Here is a 14,157-nt window from a genome sequence, read left to right as displayed (position 1 = left end):
GCTTAAAAAATTGAAGATAATGTAAATATCAAAAGTTAAGGAAACTAGAAAGTAAATTATGATTCATTCACATGAGAGTACACTGCCATGAGGAATTATTTATAAAGAGGGTTTTGATGAAATAAGAAAATACTCATGATAAAATATTAAGAAAAAAATCCCACAAGTGTTTGATCCCAACTGTTTAAAAAAAAAAAAAAAAAACCTAAGAAAAGATGTGAAGGAAATAAACACAAATATTAAAAGCATTTTTGCTACATTTTCCATATTGGCCAGTTTATTTAAATACATAGATAAAGCAACTGTGCCAGTTTCTATTATTTTTCAATATTACTATGTATTTGTATGGAGGTTCCTGGGCAATACAATAAATTTGTTTTTTTGTGTGAAAAGTTAAACAAACAATAAATTATCAGGAGATGTCTACTCATACCTGGGCTGTCTCCTAAACTAATATGGACAAATCACAAACGTTAGAAATTGCTTTACCCATGAAATAAAACTGGAGTTTGAAGGCAAATGAAATACTCTTTTGGATTTTTATTTTCTTTCCTTTACATTTGACTTGCAAGTTGTTTCCATTATAGCATCGCTGATATTTCTTCACAATTAAAAAAACACTTTAATCTCCTCATATCCCACTGTTGTTCTTTTATTTTCCCAATCTCAAGTGAAACATGAAAGCAGTAACTTTCAGTATAAGCTAATGAAGCAAAAATGAGGTGGGGCTACTGTCCAAATTTCTGGATTAGCCAAAGTCTGCTGGACAATCATGATGGGATGAGAAAAAACACACAAGTAAACAACTACTCTGTGGCTGCATGTTATGGCCTATCTTCTGAAAGGACCTTTACTGATGTCTCAATTAGTCTATAAATCTCTGCATGCGATAAGGTTCCTACCTACTCCATTCCCATGAAAATGTTCTGAAAGAGAGGATCAATGATGTTGATTGTTATTACACTGCTATCACGAGCTCTTCTTCTACACACTCCTTTAACATCCAGGTGCCCTAGGGGTTTATTACGGTTCACACTATTCTCCCTCGGTAGAATTCTTACGGTTCTAACCACCTCCAGACAAGATACGGGGTTGGTCAAAAAGTTCGTTCAGGTTCTTGCATAAGCTATGACAGAAAAACTTGAATGAATTTTTTGGCCAACCCAATACAAGACACCAGGTATCTCCCTGGAGCTTTAGACTCCACATTCAATTTCTACACAGGTGACCCATTAAATCACTTTAAACTTGATATGCTGAACACTAAACACACCACCTTTGGTGACTTGGTGTTGTTTATAGAATTCAAGCCAACCCTTGATCTGGCTTCACTCTATTATTCAGCTTCATCCTCTGCCATCCATATTTGTTTTTCTGAAAGCCTAGTAAAATAAAATTACTACCTAGTATTTATTGAAGGCCCATTAAATACCAGGTACTATTCTAAGCACTTTGTATGATTAATTCATGAATCTGCACAGCAATTCCATAAGATAGATGTTATTATTTTCATTTTATGTTGAGGAAAGTATCTTGCCTAAGCTACTACATCCTGTGCTCCTTATTTAATACTGTGCAATTTTTCATAAATGCCTCTATACACCAAGCATTGTCCTGGAGATTCAAGGTAAATATGACAAAGATGACCCATATCCTCATGGGATTCTTCTAATAAAAATATGGAATAAACAAACAAACAAAAAAGTATTGTAGACTTTAAATCCCAGGAAGAAAATCTAAAGGATTTTATGACAGAAAATTCACTGAGATGGTCCTACTTAACAGTAATGAAAGAAAGCCTCTCTGAAAAATGACTTTTAAGGTGAGACCTAAAGGATGAGAGGGTGTCAACTGTGCAAACAGGAAGGGATAGCCAGACAGACTGGACCCTTACAAAGGACAAAAATGGTGTTAGGGACTGAATGGCATTCTCCTGAAATTCATATGCTGAAGCCCTAATCCCCACTGTGATTTTGCTTGCAGACAGGGCTTTTAAGGAGTGATTAAGGTTAAATGAGGTCATAAGGCAGAGACCCCAAACCTATAGAGCTGGTATCCTTATGAAAAGAGGAAAAGACATTAGAGACTTCTCTCTCCAAGTGCACAAAAAAGAAAAGCCACTTAAGGACACAGTGAAAAGGTACCATCCGCAAGGCAGGAAGAGAGGCCCCACCAGAAACCAACCTTGATGGCACCCTGATATCGAGTTCCAGCCTACGGAACAGTGAGCAAATAAATTTCTGGGACTTCCCTGGTGGTACAGTGGATAAGAATGCACATGCCAATGCAGGGGACAAGAAGATTACAGAGCCACTAAGCCCGAGAGCTGCAGCTACGGGACCTGTGTGCCTAGAGCCTGTGCTTCACGAGAGAAGCCACTGCTAGCTGCAACCAGAGAAAGCCCTCGGGCAGCAACGAAGATCCAGCGCAACCCAAAATTTTAAAAATAATAATTACCTAATTTAAAAAAAAAAGAAAGAAAATAAGCTTGCTAAGTCATCCAAGTCTATGGTATTTTGTTATAGCAGTCCAATCAAACAAATACAAATGGGAAAGACAGACATGCTTTGTAGGAACTGACAAAAAAAAAAAAACAACAGTGTACTGGAATATAAAGAGCAATGGAGATAATAAGATGTCAAAGACTCTTAGGTCCACAGATGGTAGATGAGAAATAAAAGATCATAAAAGCTGTCCCTAGTGCAGGAGTTTTAAGCTGGCTGATACTAAAATTCAGAAATGTACGGTATGGGTTTTTGTTCTCTCAGTGACTGGGAGTCACTGACATATAATGACTAGAATATAATAATCTATATTCCACCTTGGAATGCATAAAACAACCCCTACAATAAAGAACTGAACACTTCACAAAATGTTAACATTGCCCTGTTGAGGAATAGTGGCTAATAGTATGTTTGGTTTTCTTAGGGACTACAGAAGACCAAGATTTAGCCTTTTTTGGTAGTTCTTACACCACTAAGGATAGTTTTGAGCTAATTCTGGGGAATTAATAAATATGTGTTGTGCCTATGCACCAGGAATGGTGCTGGGTACTCTGGAGCATACTCAAAGGAATCCAACAACAATTCTAGGTCTAAGGGCCAGAGTCAGGAGATATGACACCACATTTCAGAGCATATAAGGCACCACTGGCTTGAAAACGTATCAATTTATGTACCACTAAAGAAGGTAATATCACCAAGTAAATTATGACATCAATGGTAAGATACACCATAATTTTAGAGCTACTGAAATATGAAAAAATACACATCTTAAATAAATGAAAAGGAATATGAAAATAGCTAAAATGCAAATAGTAAGAGTCATATAAAAAAGCCCATAGAAGGCAAGAAGTTTCGGTCTGGAGAAAAAGACGTGAACATCATCTAAAAGGAGGTATTAAAAGTCGTAATTTGGATAAAGGCCAAAAAGAAGGCAAGAAAGGGTACTGTAAAGACAACTTTTAAAGCAAACATGTATTAAAGTATTTAATTGCTTTATTACAAATCATGGTTTTCATATTTTATGATAATCTCATGCTGCTCTTCATCGCACTGCTAATTTTAACACTACAAATTTACCAACAAAAAAGCAAAGCACACTGAAGATTAAGAAAATGCTCAAGATCATATCGTTGTTGTTGTACAGTTGCCCAGTCATGTCTGAGTCTTTGCGACACCATGGGCTGCAGCATGAGGTCATATAAAGCAATACAAAAAGCAGACCGTCCCATTCATTTCAAACCTGGTGGTGAAATCACCTGGACATGCCCTTTGGGTGTGTGCATAAACTTAGTCAAAAAGACAATGGTTCAGAGGCCTCCTGGTAGCTCAGTTCCCCCACTTGCTGCAACTAGAGAAAAGCCCGCATAGCCACAAAGACCCAGCACAGCCAAAAATAAATAAATAAAATTTAAAAAATAAAAAGCAATGGTTCACACCTTTGAAAGAAGAACCTGAGAGCAACCCAGAAGGTATAATATAATTATAGGGACATAAATTCCTAGGTTTATTTATGTTATTATAAACATTCACAGTTAACAGAGCTATAAAAAACTGAAGTCATATCATAGTATCAAACTGTTTTCTCCTTCAAAAAATTTTTTTTGAAGATCATGGGAATATTTATGTTCAAAACTCTTAAATCAGTAATTTTTAAGTATTTTTAAAGCATAGAGGCAATGTTATCTTTGTAAATGAAAAAGCATGGTTCCAAGTCACACATGGGATAATAAAGAAAAAAGTCTATAATTCTCTGGTGTTAACACTTAAATGTTTTATAAATACACGAAATGACTCTAAGTAAATTTTATTCATTTTGACTGAAAAACCTGCTGATAAACCTCTCCCAAGAATGGGAGAATGAGGTTTGTAGGGAAGAAAAAGGAGAAATGGAAGGAGAGAATGAGGGAAACCCTCAGGAAAAAGAGACCCTTGTGAAAAAAGGGGCAAGAGAAGCAGCAGAAAGGTGACTAGCTCAATAAATGACTAGCTAACAGAGTAGAGATGGTAAAGTTCATTACATTGCCCAGAACAGACTTCCCAAGTAAAGAGAATCTTGCAGTTTTTTGCCAGAAACTGAGCCATGATGATGCAGAGTACATCATGAGAAATGCTGGGCTGGATGAAGCACAAGCTGGAATCAAGATTGCTGGGAGAAATACAAATAACCTCAGATAGGCAGATGACACCATCCTTATGACAGAAAGTGAAGAAGAACTGAAGAGCCTCTTGATCAAAGTGAAAGAGAAGAGTGAAAAAGCTGGCTTAAAACTCAACATTCAGAAATCTAAGATCATGACATCTGGTCCCATCACTTCATGGCAAATAGATGGGGAAACAATGGCAACAGTGACAGACTTTATTTCTTTGGGCTCCAAAATCACTGCAGATGGTGACTGTAGCCATGAAATTAAAAGATGGTTGCTCCTTGGAAGAAAAGCTATGACCAACCTAGACAGCATATTAAAAAGCAGAGACATTACTTTGCTAACAAAGGTCCATCTTATCAAAGCTATGGTTTTTTCAGTACTCATGTATGGATGTGAGAGTTGGACTATAAAGACGGCTGAGCACTGCAGAATTGATGCTTTTGAACTGTGGTGTTGGAGAAGACTCTTGAGAATCCCTTGGATTGCAAGGAGATCCAACCAGTCCATCCTAAAGGAGATCAGTCATGGGTGTTCACTGGAGGGACTGATGTTGATGCTGAAACTCCAATACTTTGGCCACCTGATCCAGAGAGTTGACTTATTTGAAAAGACCCTGATGCTGGGAAAGACTGAGGGCAGGAGGAGAGGGGGACGACAGAGGATGAGATAGTTGGATGGCATCACCGACACAATGGACATGGGTTTGGATGGATTCCGGAGTTGGTGATAGACAGGGAGGCCTGGCGTGCTGCAGTTCATGGAGTTGCAGAGAGTGGGACACGCCTGAGAGACTGAACTGAAGTTTAGGTTCATGGTTGGTCAACACATATTCTTGGGCTACTTCGTGACTACTTTTACATAAGCAAATGCCCTCAAAAGAAAAAAAAAAGTCCAAGCAATTTTCCAAAACTATGTGTCATACAACAATACTGTGATTAAACTCACACGTGGCAAGAAAAGTTTTGAAAAATGTGAAATACCTCAGTCTGACCTTCATGGGCACTGGTCTCATGAGTAACTCGAATGGCCTGTAATAAGAATATAAAGTATTAATAGGAAAAAATGATTATATTCAACTTTTTGAATGAAAACAACAATGCTAAATTTTAACATCTAAGGTCTTGTTAAGAAACAACAGACGGGAGGAGATTTCTGGAACAGTTTAACACTAAATATTTAAGAATGACTTCTGAGTAACCAAATGAATTGCTTTGCTTTCCAACCCACAAATCTCCAAAGCCTCAGGAAACTGAGTATCTGCTTATTTGCAATTGCCAGTGGTAAGTGGGGGTTATTTACGTTGTTTAACTGTTAGAACTAACATTTAACACTTTATTCAACTGAGACTAGAATGAAGTAAGCATCTTACAGATAGAGACTGAAAAAGCTTAGCTCATCTGTTTCTCCAGGTTACATGCTATTATTCTGCAGCTCTAGCTCTATTTATGCTTAATCATGCAGCTTCAGTCAGCACTTTAGAAATGTGGAGCAAAAAGCATGCATTTATCAGAAGCTAGAGATTTCAGGTTCCTGAACTTGAAAGAAAAATGCTCTTATACTATCCACTATTAGCAAAGATGAAGAGAAATGGATAAAGAAGTAAATTACAGGTGAAAGTACAACTTTTATGAGTGGCAATTTGGCAATAATATCAAAGCTTTAAAAAAACATGCAATCTGTTTGATCTATCAATTTCTTTTCTAGTTTATATATTTAATTATAACTCTACATAATAATATATAACAAATATTTGCAAAGATTTAGCTACAATGTATACCTTGCAGTATTTTTTCAAATGGTGCAAAAAGAGGGAAAAATATTAAACTTCTGACAATAATTTATTAGTTAAATAAAATACTACACAATGGAAAGCTAGGCAGCCATTAAATGATGATGTCAAATATATACTTACTGGTATGTAATACCTTTGTGATAAGTGAAAAAAGCAAGGTATAAAACAATATTACAGTGTGATCAAACTTTGTGTGTATACTTATATAATCCCTATAAAAAGTATTAATGGTGGCTACCTCTCACTGGTGGGATTATTGGTGACTTTTACGTTGTTTATTTTTATGTAAAATAAAGATGTTTCATGAGATCTGCAGGTTTTTTATCTGCAGGTTTTTTAAAGAAAAGTAACTTAATCAATGTATATGAGAATGCTAAAAAAACATAATCAAATCAATGGATTTACTGGGCTCAAACTCTGCATAACAGATTGTTTTAGCCAAGTAATTTGTACACAATACTGTTTACAGTTTCAAAGAATGTACAATCCACTTAATAATGTCAATAAAAAGTAAAAAGCCTTCAAAAGCAAAATAGATTTCAAATATAATAAATGTAAATACCACTCTAAAATAATTCTATGATATGGTATAATCATTTACAACTAGACTATGTGGCCTATGTCCTCACACATGAAAAAAATATTACTATACTGATAAAATAGCTAGACAATGTTCTGACATCTGCATTAAACCTTTGTTTTTTCCATTCATTTGTCTTTAGCCTTGTTCCAAATTCCCAGTGAAAGACACACAGGGTATTCCCAAACACGTATTTACCACAGGAAGGGAATGGTAAGGAATGGTCAACTATAACATATTTTATAAATTTGTAAATCAAACTGCCTTTTTTCTCTCATTCAGCTCTGCACATAGAAAAGAAGTGACAATTTATCAACATTTATGGTTATTTCAGATAATGTTACCTGAAAAGTACAAAAGGCCTTTTTTAATGGATACGACCAAATCCTTAATTGCTCAAAACTGTAGTTTCAAGACAAACTCCCAAACAGAATCTATAATTCCACAGAACTTTGCCTACAAATGAGAGCAAGGCAGAAAAAGGTACCGACGTCATAGTTCTCCAGGTATCTGGCTCGTTCTTCAGGGCTCATTGATGCAGACTCCTCCAGGAATTTTTTCAAGGTTGATCCAGATTCTGAGAATTTTAAAGATGATAAAACTGAAAAGGCCTGGTATCTCAAAGAGACTGAGACATGAAAATACTAGAAGCAAGCTAACTATTTTTCAGGTTAAAACCTTTTCACTGGTAAGTAAGGAATAAGATAAATGAGAGGGCTTAAACCTCTGTTTATCAACCATATAGAAGAATCGGAAGGATTAATATTTTCCCTAATAGGAAATACGTACATTCCCATTATAAAAGAAAGAAGGGAAGAAAAGCTTTATTTACTACTTCGAAGAAAGAACTACAGCACCACCTACTGCTCAATAAGTTAACTTACAACTTATGGAGGGGGAAGAGAGCAGTAATGAAAAACTGTTTACCAAAGTGCATCTTGTCTTTATTGTTGGCAATAGCATGGATTAGTCCAATTGTCCCACAGGCATTGCTGATTGTTTGCTTCATGAAATATACTGACGATGTAACATCTTGTCCCCGAGATTTTATTTTTTCCTCTTCTTCTGTTCTGAATACTTCATACTATTTAAAAAAAAAAAGGTCTACATGTAAAAAATAATAAATTAAAAGGACTCTAATGTAAATTTGGAAAAACTCTAGACATCAGTGGAGATATAGTTAACATGGCATATCGTAATGCAACACTATAAAGCATTTTAAAAAGAATAAAATGGATTTACATATTCTGACTCAGAAATCTGTCCATTATTATAGAGTGGTTTTAGGTTAGTATATATTATTATGATTCTCAATTATGTTTTAAAAATATTTATATATGTATTGAAAAGTGATAAATGATATAAAAAACGTAACAGAGGTTATCTCTGGGCTAAGATATTACTGGAGAATTATTTCCTATTTTTCACATTTCTGTATTGTTATACCATATTAACAAAATTCATACTACATTTATAAGCATATGCTATTCATAACATTAACCATTATCTATAACAACTGACAGTAAAAACAATACAGTACAATTAGGTCAAAAGTGTGTGCTCTACATCTGACTGCCTGAACCATTATAAGCTGTGCAACTCCAGCAAGTTATTTTTTTAATTGTAAAAAGCATTAAAAATAGTGAGGTTAAAAAATGAGTGGGGACAGAATAAAACGTTGTAAATCAATTATACCTGAAGAAAATGAATTTTTAAAAACTGAGTGAAGAGAAGGAAGAGAATAGAAAGATAATTCATTGTTTTGATGTTTTACTGTGATTTTCAGATTCCAACAGAGTAGGGAGTCTTACTACAGCCCACAAGCAACAGGCCACATCTGGCCCACTGGCTGGTTTCACAGATAAAGTTTTAGCTTTGTATTGTCTATGGCTGTCTTTATATTAAAAGGCAAAGTTAAATAGTTATAGCAGAGATTATTAGGCCTGCAAAGTTAAAAATATTTACTAGCTGACCCTTCACAGAAAAAGTCTGCTGACCCTGCAATAACAGAAATAAATGATGTCTATTAAAAACCCATAATTAAGGAACTGCTTTTAACAACAAATACACCTATGCCTTAATAATTTCTGTGAATGTGCTTCTAAATCAAATTTGAAAATAATATTTTCTGAATAAATTCTGAACCATTAATTCAGGCATATAGCCCAACTGATAAAATCTGAAAGGTTCAATATAGAAAGGTCTTGTGCTGAAATGTTTATACACTCCTTCAGTTTAGCCTGTTATTGTTGTCTAATATCAATTCTCCTTGGTGACAAAGCAAAATGAGATTTGATAACTTCTTTGATTCAATGTTTAGAAAAAAATCCTGAAATGACACAGAACAGGTATAGGAGAAAAGGAAAAGCAGTTATGGCAGACTACAGTGAAAACACAGAGTCAAGAGACAACAAAAATATTAATATGAGAGAGAAATGAATTTATAGCTTCTTCAGCTGTGATTCATTGGCTGGTAAGCACTACAATGAAGCATATTTAAAACACTGTAACTGACTTTATTTAAAGCATAATTAGGTATCCATGACAGTTCCCTTTCTATTAGTATGCTGAAGCCATTCACAACTGCATAATCAGTTTCTACATTAAAACATTTTATAGCTCCTAAAATATCCATAGATATCCTCTGTGACTTTATTATGTCACTTATTATGAGCTAAAAGAGGGATCTACCAAATTGTAAGAGAGACCAAAAAGTGGCAGACGCCACTATATTCTCTAATATAAGTAAGTATAAATACTTACTCATTTCTCTCACATCTTCCCAAGCATTTACTTCATTTTTTACAATGCTGAGCTCATCCTATTATCTCGAAGTTTAAAAAGAAACATCAGAAGGCTATAGTCTCAAAGTCATTTTAAAATGAGCTTAAAATTTCTGGCTCCATAATACGAACATCTACATGATTATCATTCTAGAAGAAAGGCTGAAATAGAGAGATCTGAATTTGGATACAGAGATCTAAGAATAGCTATTTAGAATCCCCAACACATTCTAAATCTGCCGATTAAACTGTATTTTAAGTTTAAAGATTTCCACCCAAATCAAGTTTTTTCTGAAAATAATGTAAGCCATGTCATTAGTTATATTTACCTCCTTAAAACAAAGATTTGTTTATACATATGCGTGTTTAAAAAATTTACATATTTTATATACAAATTTTCACTAATTTGAATAGATATTCTGTATTCATATATTTTCTACGATAGATTTAAGATTATCCATTTCTAAAGTATATACATCAAAATGTGATTAAATATCACATCAAAACAGGTGAGATGCCTGTTTAAAAAAAAAAAACTATCCAAGTTTAAAAGACTAACCCAGGGCTTCTCTGTCAATCTACAAATCAAATTCTAAATACATCTCTTTAATAAAATTACATTTTTAAGATGTCCCCATTCCTAGATTTCCTCATTTTATCCAAGAATAGAGTTATTTATTCTTAAAGAAGAGTATAGGTTTAACTCAACATTGAAAAAGAACTCTGCATTTCCCAGAAACTCTCTTAGTTAACAATTACCTTTTCTGTAATAGGGAAGAGAAGTAAAACTGCGCACACTGGTCTTGGTACCATGCTAAGGAGTTCAGGATCCATTCCATATACATCAACAAACTGCCAGTTAGGATGCAGACCTAATTGTTTGAGAAACTGGGAAAAGAGGAAAAAAATAGGGAAAGTTTTTTTAAAAACAGGGAAATAACCAGTGTACATACTATGTATCTGATGTACAAAAGGGAATGGAAGGTACAAATATTACTGATGTTCAGTAAGAATAAAGTAAAGCAGGTTCTTCATGAATTATTTGAGAAGAGAGCAATTTATTCATTCACTTAACAAACACTTGAAATGTATAACATATTAAGCAAAACTCCTTGCCCCCACCCCCAAAATCCATTACTTTGGGATTGAACAGTCAGGACTTCACCAAACATATACAAGGTGGCTTGGCTTATATCTTAAAACTCATTCTTAACATTTGATTTTTTTTTAATTTAATTTTTTTTTACTTTATTTTACTTTACAATACTGTATTGGTTTTGGCATACATTGACATGAATCCACCACGGGTGTACATGAGCATTTGATTTTTAAGGAAATGCATCTAAGTTCTAGTACATAAAGACTTATTTTAGTAGTAAATCAGCATAGTTTATCCTAATTATAAAAAATGATGCCTGAGGCTAAAAGACAAATGTTAGATCGATATCACAAGTTTTATCAATGAGCAAAAGAGTATATAAAGCCAAAAAAGTCCAAGTGCATTGTGTGAATACCAGAAAGTGCTTGATATAAAGTCACCTACTGGCTCTCTGACTTCCAGTACACAATGACACCTACTCAGCTTCACTGTCCCGCTTACATTTGATAAAACTGTAACAAAAGAGGAGTGGTTTCTTGACTCTTGGAGAATTCACAGGGAAATAAAATATCAGACCCTAATCTACTGCAGAGAGAAAAAGAACATAATAATGAGAACGATGTCAATTTCACAATAAACTCATATGTCTGTATGGAATGAAACTGATGATTTTAAAAAGTGCACCATCACAAAATAAATTTTACATGACAGAAATAAAGGAGCAGAGGAAACAGGAAATGTATTAAAAATGCATCATTATACCCTACCTCAAGAATACATTATAGTATCTACTGGTTTAACATTATGTGAGATTTAAAAATAAAAAAGTGCTTTGGGTATTTCTCTTTGAAGAACAATCACAGGTACTTAGATGATAATGAGACTTTGCAAAACCAATGGAAGCCATGCCCTGTTATATGAACAGTGTTAGTCATCTCACAGTCAGGTTCTCCAAGAAACGACTTTCCTGATGAAAGGATGACCACTGTCCACATCCCTCCATCTCTTGGCTTGTAGAAGAAACACTTCTTATTGATAATATGGTTGGTCAAAAATAATGTCCTTGATATGTTTAATAAGAAACATACTGAATTTAAAAACTTCTCTTGGTAGAATGTGCTCAGTATCCATGGATTCATTAACATGCTCTGCAACAGACTGGGGCCAGAGAAATCAACAGACTCCTTTAGCTAATACCAATTCTTCATCTGATTCTTATTCATGATTCCAGACTTTAATAAAGTTCAATGAAGTATTCCAAATTACTCCCTCTCCCTCCTCCACTGTCTCTGAAATTCTTAGTCTATGCCCTCAATATTCAATTCTATCTAGAAACCAAAATTGACTGCAGAGCCCAGAAAAGGAACTATGTCTTATTCATCTTTTTAATCTCATACCACAGACAGTCAAGTTATATTTATGGAACCAGCAACAAATTTGTTGAATTTGTTGAAAACTGTATCTCTATTTTAATCTAGTCATCTGTATGTCTGCATATGTCTGTTAAGCTGTGTTAATAATGAATATTTAATATATATTTGGTTTCATTTGTGGCAAGTTAAAGAGGTAGGAAAGATACATTTGGCTTCTAATCTGAAACTAGGCATTTATTTTATCAGCGCCACACACTCCAGATACCAAATACTGTCTGCACAGAACTGACAGCTCTAAAAGGCACATTATCAAGGAAAAGTATCATAAACCCTCATAAGATAATTTAAATTTATTGGTTAATTTTATGTAACCCCAAGTCATATTGCTATAAAGTTAAAAAATAAAATGTACATGTAAGACAGTAAATTTTCACATCTGTGCTGTAAACAGACAGGAACAATTAAACATTTTAGTGAAAAAAATCTGGACAGAACTGGCCAATTACCTTGAAGTTGTACACTTATTCCATGCCAGCCAAAGCTAAAGAGTATAAATATTACCAAGCTCCAAAGGCAGCAGGTTGTAGTGAGAATGCTAAGTACTGGACTGAAGACACATTAATGATTAAATATATTAAAATGATTAAAATTTAACTGGAATCATATTTCTCCTTAACTTTTTTTCTCATAGTTAATCAAATAAGATTGATAAAAAGTTCAATTTAATATATATGAAGTAAATCAATGCGACCTTTGTTGCAGATATTGTTATGAGTCAGACTCGCCCAGAAGTCATCACAAGCACAGAAAGAATGCTATGTTGTGTTTAGTCGCTCAGTCGTGTCCGACTCTTTGCAACCCCATGGGCTGTAGCCAACCCAAGATCACTGGAGTGGGTTGCCATGCCCTCCTCCAGGGGATCATCCCAACCCAGGGATGGAACCCAGGTCTCCCCGCATTGCAGGCAGATTCTTTAATGTCTGAGCCACCAGGGAAGCCCAACAAAAAGAATAAAAGCATTTGTTTACAGTAACTGCCTCTGGGCAGCGGGGGGGGGGGGGGAGTGAGGAAAAAGGAATTCAACTTTAACCTCTCACTTTTTAAATAACAGAGGTATCCTACTTCTATTATCAAAAAAAAAAAAAGAACCTACCTGCAGTGTGATAATCAAAAACAGAGAAAGATTTTAAAAAAATTCTCTAAATTAGTAAATATTAACAGCAACTAGAGTGGACAGATTCAACAAATTTGTTGCTGGTTCCATAAATATAACATGAGTGTCTGTGGTATGAGATTAAAAAGATGAATAAGATGAACTCAACTTTTTGTTTTCCAGTATTTTTAAAAAGTGTCATTTTTCCAATAGGTGGATGTAGTTTCTTAGATAAAATCTACAGAACTGATACACATGTATCTTCTTTAAATTTACAAAACTGAGAGAAAACAAAATACCAGTAGTAAAACTACTCCAAAAAACTCTCTTCAGACTACTCACAAAGTATTCCACGAGCTATAGGCACTTGCACAGACCTCTGTACACAATTATTAATAGAAAACATCCTGTTTGTATCAAGTATAATAAAAGGATTTATAACCACTGACATTAGTCTTCTGGCTTGTTTAAACACTGGATAATAAAATAACAAAAAATTCTGACTGACTAGCTCACTAAATCTTCATAATGCCACTAATGTTTGGCTTATCAAGAAAAATAATTAATAAAATAGATTATGTGCCCCCAAAAGATCTTGGTTAACTCATTCTCTTTAGTCTTTGGGCCAAGGAGAGTATTTCCACTAGCTGCAGAGTTCTTTAAATTATGTGTCAACATTTTTAGAGAGTATCCTGTAACAGAAACTATCCTAGGAGCTTTAATGCA

General features: G+C 34.5%; 1 protein-coding gene across 3 annotated transcripts in view; it reads right to left on the bottom strand.

Annotated features, from left to right (window-relative positions):
- Positions 1 to 14,157, bottom strand: part of UCHL3 (ubiquitin C-terminal hydrolase L3) — a 49,331-nt gene that overhangs the window by 25,812 nt on the left and 9,362 nt on the right. For 2 of the 3 annotated variants that reach the window (XM_040266877.1, XM_040266878.1), the window contains exons 3-6: positions 10,566 to 10,694; positions 7,951 to 8,107; positions 7,515 to 7,600; positions 5,632 to 5,679 (exon numbers count right to left, since the gene is read on the bottom strand). In XM_040266877.1, coding sequence (XP_040122811.1) covers positions 5,632 to 5,679; positions 7,515 to 7,600; positions 7,951 to 8,107; positions 10,566 to 10,694 — 420 coding nt within the window. Of the gene's footprint in view, positions 1 to 5,631; positions 5,680 to 7,514; positions 7,601 to 7,950; positions 8,108 to 9,786; positions 9,852 to 10,565; positions 10,695 to 14,157 lie in introns of those variants that run through there. The other variant, XM_040266879.1, reaches the window with a different exon arrangement.

This window comes from Oryx dammah, unplaced genomic scaffold (genome assembly GCF_014754425.2).
Source record: "Oryx dammah isolate SB20612 unplaced genomic scaffold, SCBI_Odam_1.1 HiC_scaffold_24, whole genome shotgun sequence".
Classification (NCBI taxonomy): domain Eukaryota; kingdom Metazoa; phylum Chordata; class Mammalia; order Artiodactyla; family Bovidae; genus Oryx; species Oryx dammah.
The sequence above is the reverse complement of the archived record's forward strand: the minus strand, read 5'-3'. Positions and strand labels throughout refer to the sequence as shown.